General features: G+C 33.6%; 1 protein-coding gene across 1 annotated transcript; it reads right to left on the bottom strand.

The window, feature by feature from the left end:
- Positions 1-1,052: 1,052 nt before the first annotated feature.
- Positions 1,053-5,945, bottom strand: 140up (RPII140-upstream gene protein). The gene is made up of 6 exons (XM_089639328.1): positions 5,595-5,945; positions 5,007-5,172; positions 3,670-3,758; positions 3,436-3,569; positions 1,401-1,509; positions 1,053-1,312 (listed from the first exon to the last, which is right to left on the bottom strand). Exons 1-6 carry the CDS (start codon positions 5,759-5,761, stop codon positions 1,177-1,179), a joined length of 801 nt encoding a protein of 266 aa, XP_089495454.1. The 5' UTR covers positions 5,762-5,945; the 3' UTR covers positions 1,053-1,176.
- Between the last annotated feature and the right edge of the window lie 437 nt (positions 5,946-6,382).

Raw genomic sequence — 6,382 nt, 5'->3', positions numbered from 1 at the left:
TTTCAAAATGGATTCTGAAAATTACGAAAGTGATGGCAAAATCGTCGCAGATAATTTATTTGCCTGTTCTAGTAGTTATTTGCCTGAATTCCATAGTGGTGAAGAATCTAGTGGAAGTGAAGAAATTCCTTGTAGGAGAAGAATGTCAGTGATGCCATTACAGTTCAGTGATTCTGAATAAAGTGATGTGGAGAAAGAACAATGAAATATTAGATGAACAATTTTTAGACGTAAACTATAACTGATTATATAAAGGTGATTAGAAACTTAAACCTAATAGTGTATGGTAAAAAACAATAAACAATATTACGTGAGCAATACGAGAAGCATTCTACGCTAAGTGATTATTTTAAATTTCATTTTAAAAATTAACCAATATTATTAGCACGTTCCGATGGTTTTGGTCCGCTGTACCGTGCGAGGGGCAATTGCACATGTTGTATTTGTATGGGTAATAATGTGTTACTCTGACGATACTAGAGATGTGGCAATTGTTTTTGTTTTTATAATGATTTGGGCTTGGTGAAAATATAATAATTTGTAATTTTATAAAATTGAAACCTAGTTTATACTTAAAAAATTGAACCCTAATGACCCAACAATGACTTTGTTTTCGATTTATTAAGTTGCATTAGAAATAATATTTGGTTTTCGGCTAGAAATTTTATAGCTTGGGTATGCTGAGTTAGTATGTAAAAAAATTTATAAAAATATTATTTTCGAAGATATAGCAATTTAAAATGAAATTCGCGCGGGACCTTTATTTTCACCCGTTTTCAGCGGTCTGCCGGCAAAAAAATAACCCGATCAAAGTGTGTTAACTAGACATAACCTGCGACGCGTTGTTGCGGTTCAGTCTGTCAGATAGAGAAACAATAGCGCGTGTTGCCTTTACATGCCGTCACATGTGCCTACGTTAGAAATTCCAGCTTATCATAAAAATGGGCGAGATTAATAATAATTGTAGGTATTTTGTTAAAAATATATACCTATACAAGTTAAAAACCATTTTAGCTATATACGTATTATTAGGAATAGTAAATAAAGATAAATTAGCTTAAAAAAACTGTATTTTTATAAAAATAAATAATAGTAACAGTGACTATGAACACTTATGTACAAGATGTTAGATTTATAACACTGAATTAATGCAGAAACGTTATTTGAAGTATTAAATCATTGTAGAAAGGTTCTTGTTTTGTCAGGTTCAGACTCCGGGACGGCTTCGGCCAGTGCTCTATCGTGGTCATCCAACAGCGGCATCGGCTTCTCTTTGGCCGTATGATCCATTATTTGATCCACTGCCTTTGATCTGCACAAAGTGGTTTAAACAAAATTATTTTACCATAAATATGACTTGAAAAAGCAACATTTCAGTACGTTATTATGATGAGAGTCACCTTGAAGTTTGAATATTATTCTGCCAATATCTTATTTCTTCCATAGATTTTCCGGTGAATCGGAGCAGCAAGACAGTTGCTGCGCCGCTGATTGTCCCCAAGACCAAACCTGTGATATTTAAACAATAGTTATTATGGGTGTCAACTTTGTACTGGCATTTTACAATGCCTAGTGATGGGTTAGTTAACTCAGGAATTTATTTTTGGGGAATATTACATGAATTTTCATCAAATCAGGGGCGGGGAACCTTTTTTGTCAGGGCGCCATTTGAACTTTTCTAGTATCACCCGCGGGCTGCACTTAAATCTTTAGGCACGGGAGGGGGGGAGGTTCGAAAGTCCTATATTATTATGACCTCATTTCCGGAAGTCTGTAACTGGAATTTTAACAGATCTTTCGGACCATAAAATTGGTTTTAACTCGAGTGAATCTTTGATTGAGTCCTCAGCTTTAATTATTAATGCACCTAGAACACGAAAATGGTTTTCCTCCAATTTCTGCAGCACACAGTCCGTAACTAGAATATCATAACTGCACTTGAAACAAAATAATGGTTTCCTTTAAAATGCATCAACAAATGATTCCGCAACTGGAATTTTTTTTATGCAATCTGAACACAAGACTGGTTAAGGTTAAACGCAACGCTCGTTGTGTTCTACGTGTTCACAGATGGCGTTAATTAATTAATTTTGTTTAAATACGCTTTTGCAAGGTATTGCTTTACAATATTAAGACAAATCATTTGTTTGCGCCCGTATATACGGAATATGAATATGAATCAATAGTTTTGTTCGTTTAAAGACTTAATTCTTTCGAGAAAGGCACACAAATACAATATTTTACCGATGATTCAATCCAATATTGTATTTGTATGCCTTTCTCGATAGAATTCAGTTTTTATATGGACAAAACTATTTATTCATATTCATATTGCGTATATGAGGGCGCAAACAAATAATTTGTCTTAATACTGTAAAGCAATGCTTTGCAAAAGCGTATTTAAACAAAATTAATTAATTAACGCCATCTGTGAACACGTAGAATACAACGAGCGTTGCGTTTAACCTTAATAAATTATTATAAGCAATAATTAGTCGCTAGTAATATCAATACAAATTGAAAATGCATGCCGAGTAAAAATAAATGCTGCCGATGGGAATTGAACCCGGGCTTTCTGATGTCCGGTCAGACGCTCTGAACCACTGAGCCACGTCGGCTTATTTCCAACCCGCCAAATAATTCAATATGTACTAGTACTTCAATCAACAGTTACTGCTTATTATATATATTTTTTTTATCTGTAAACAAACAACTTTATTTAGACTAATAATTGCTTATAATAATTTATTATCCCCTGTGCTATGCATAAAAACCTTGTCTTATAAACATTAGTTTATCATAAAAAAAAATTACAAGACTGGTTTTAACTTAAGAATGCACTTGTTTTTAAAATTGCGCAAGGAGCACGAAAATGATTTTATATGTACTTAACTATTTTTTTAACTAACTTAAAAATATATCTGACATACCGCCAAAGAGAACTGTTCTCGCATTCTAAATGTTACTTTTTTTGTTTTGTAGTTCTTTCAGCACGACGCATCAAAAGCGTTAGCGGGCCGCACCAAAATTGCTTGCGGGCCGCACCATATAAATGTAAATAATATAGTAATATAAATGTATCATAATTATTAGAACACGCTGAGGATAAAACTTTATGAATTTTTTGGAAATAATGTAGATAAGCTGTCAAATTGTTGGCCGGCCGATAAACCTGTGATGTCACAGTACATGAAATGACTGGCGCGGCAGTACTGCTGCACTGCCATTCGAATTATGAATTGCGTCTCGAGTGACGTCATGAGACACGGTTGTAACATTTTACCCAAGTTCCCTTCGAAAGCTCATGAGTTTGTCATTTTTGGAGATATCGAAAAACTATTTTTGCTGTCATTATTACCACATTATATATAGTACATTTTGATCAAAATAAATATAAAATTTGAGACAAGCTCATGTAGAACAACTCCTGCTTACCAAGACCTCCTCCCACTACGATTCCTCTCACACCCATGTTGGATTTGTACAGCGCCCCTGTAATGGCTCCACCAGCCATATATTCATACATGGATGTTTTCCCACGGTATACTGATATTGCTGTTGCTAGTCCACTGAAACCACGAGTTTAGGTACATATTATGTTATTGTACATGCAATTTGCAAATGTAGGATATAGTTTGATTAATACAAAGATAAACGTATCTGCCTCACCAATAAGAGAAAGTGAAGGCAGCAAATCTCCACCCACATTGAAAGGCGCCCTTTCCAAAACCAATTGTGACTCGATCTTGAAGTTTTTTCTGCAAGAATATTTTACATAAAGTATATGTATTTTTAAAAGTATCTAATTGAACATAAATTGTCATATGACATAATATAATATGTATTATTATATGTTAATTAAATACATTTAAGGGTGCCTGTTTCATAAAAAAAATGTTTTTGGATTTAACAAGTTGAATAATTTTTTTTTGGGTCGAAATATCTGGCCAAAAATTAGCATCAGAACACACAAATTTTAAATTTCCTGAAGTAGGATATTGTTGATTTAAACCTTAGAAAACTAATCTCAGTCGTTTCGACTAATACTACTTATTTTAAAATGCGCCGTTCATGCTAGTTCTCCATGACAACTCAGTAACTGACGAGAGCTTGCGGTGAGTGACCGCGCTACAGGGGGTAAGTGCCAACATTTTCTATATACAACACCTTTGTTAGTCCAATAACAGAATTTGCATAAATGTGTCAATTTTACCAAAGATTAACAATTTTATGTTTTATAAGAGAATTAACCTTTTTAAGTTAGTCATAGAGAACGAGCAAAAAAAATTATTCCCTTAATTTTGTGGAGATTTGTCACCTGTTATTTTGATCTCGAAAAGTTATAGCACACTAATAAAAATATCTACATAGTAACTCAGCATACCCAAGCTATAAAAGTACGAAATGAAAATCGAAGATTATTTGATATGCACCTCAATTAATCTTGTAATATGTTTATTACGGTCCGCCTGCTGTCTTTAAATACGCCCGACATCTCTCGCTCGCTTGCACAAAGGAGTTGAGTGGGTGCGGAACAGAGATAGAGATTCGAATCGGGTTTCACGGTCATAAAAACCTTCATTCCAGGAATTGAATTATTACATTCACAAAATATGTTATCTAAATTATTATTTTGTAAAGCTTCAAACGCATTGCGTATCAAGTGTTCAAAAATAAATTATCCTTTTGTTGAAATACCGATGTAAACGAAAGGCACGAAGATAAATATAAAAAGAAACTTGCATTACGATTCGATAATTATGTACATATAGTTGGGACCTTTACAAAGAGATTATAAGATTATAAAGATGTATACAGTATTCACATAAAAAACATTGAATAATTCCTTCTTTTCTGCCATTTAAGTGAGGCCAGCGCAAAAGATAGAACTACCCTTCCCGCCGTTAAGCATCGATCGCCCGAACGGGTAGATCTACCTTTCCCACCTGAAGTGTTTTAATAAGTAATATCTGTAATACATATCCATCTGTTTATTGATTTATTACCTTAGCATCCATGGGAGTCTTGAAAATAGAAGCTTCATTTGTTTCTAAAAATGTCAAATATGAATTCCGACTTCTAATCAAGCCACCATACATTGCTCCAATGACGCCTGCCGTGAAAGTAGTTTGGAGAACTGAATTCAACTCAGGACTGACATTACCAAAATCGCTGAAAGTTGTGTTTTTAATTAGTTTCTCAAATTAGGAAATATATATACTTTCATCTATATTATTGGCAAAATCAACATACATCACAGGATGGAATAGAGTAACATTATTATTATTGTCAGTAATGTCAATGTTGTAATATGGCAAGAGTGTCATTATCACTTGGGACGAAATGGCACTCATATTTATTATACCTATTGTCAAAATGACAATTCAACACATCTTTAAAAAGCGATATAGTGATGAAACAAAAACTGGATTACGTAGGTTCGGTTTATGGGTTAATTTTTTCGCACTTTTATATCACTTATTAAAGGTATGTTGAGTTATCATGTAACATATATTGTTATTACATTGGTTTAAAACCAATATAATTTTTGGCGAAGTTAGCGAAGGATTAGATATAAATAAAGCATAACATACTCTGGTTTTAACATATCGTAGACTCTTTGAAAGCCAGATTCCTTAGCAAGTTCTTCGTCGTAAATTTTACTATCAAATTTGGATAAAGTTACTCTGTCAGGGGACTCGAGAAATGGAAAAGAAATGGCAAGTCCTGCTGGACCGAGCCTAGTAAGTGAACGAAACATTTCAAGCTCACGGCTAAATCTTCCCTCTATTTAAATTAATATTTTCGAAAGAAACACTTTATACATAACCTCTCATCGATCTTTATTGTTATTAGATAATTTGCGATCGCGAACGTCAAAATCTGGTTCTGCTCATAAATAAACCAATCACTTCTGCTTCTATTTCTATGGTCGTCCGTAGTGATGGACATTAGAATGTCTTGATCATAAATAAACCACTCTCTAGATCGATATCTTCGGGCTTTTTGTATGGCGCCATTTTGTCACCCCCTTAACCACAGATAAAACGGTCGTTTGGTCCAGACAGGTAAATATATCGTGGACCATAAATAAATCTCAAGGCCATTTAAAAAAAGTGTAACCATAAACAATATAACTACACCCAGCGAACATCGTTCATTCAATAGCCCACAAAAATTATATTTTAAAAATAAAAATATTGGAATGCAGGAAAAGGAAAATAAAAAAAACCCACAGCTATGCACACATAAAAATACTTTTTATTTTCAAAAAGACAATGGACAGTAATACAAAACAGGGTCAGTACAACCGATGTATTGAGCAATGATTTATCATTGAAGTAGAAGATAAAACTAATATATCTAAACAAAACATGAAACA

The sequence above is a fragment of the Hesperophylax consimilis genome, chromosome 1, assembly GCF_061612785.1.
Source record: "Hesperophylax consimilis isolate HC1 chromosome 1, BYU_Hcon_1.0, whole genome shotgun sequence".
Lineage (NCBI taxonomy): Eukaryota > Metazoa > Arthropoda > Insecta > Trichoptera > Limnephilidae > Hesperophylax > Hesperophylax consimilis.
The sequence above is the reverse complement of the archived record's forward strand: the minus strand, read 5'-3'. Positions and strand labels throughout refer to the sequence as shown.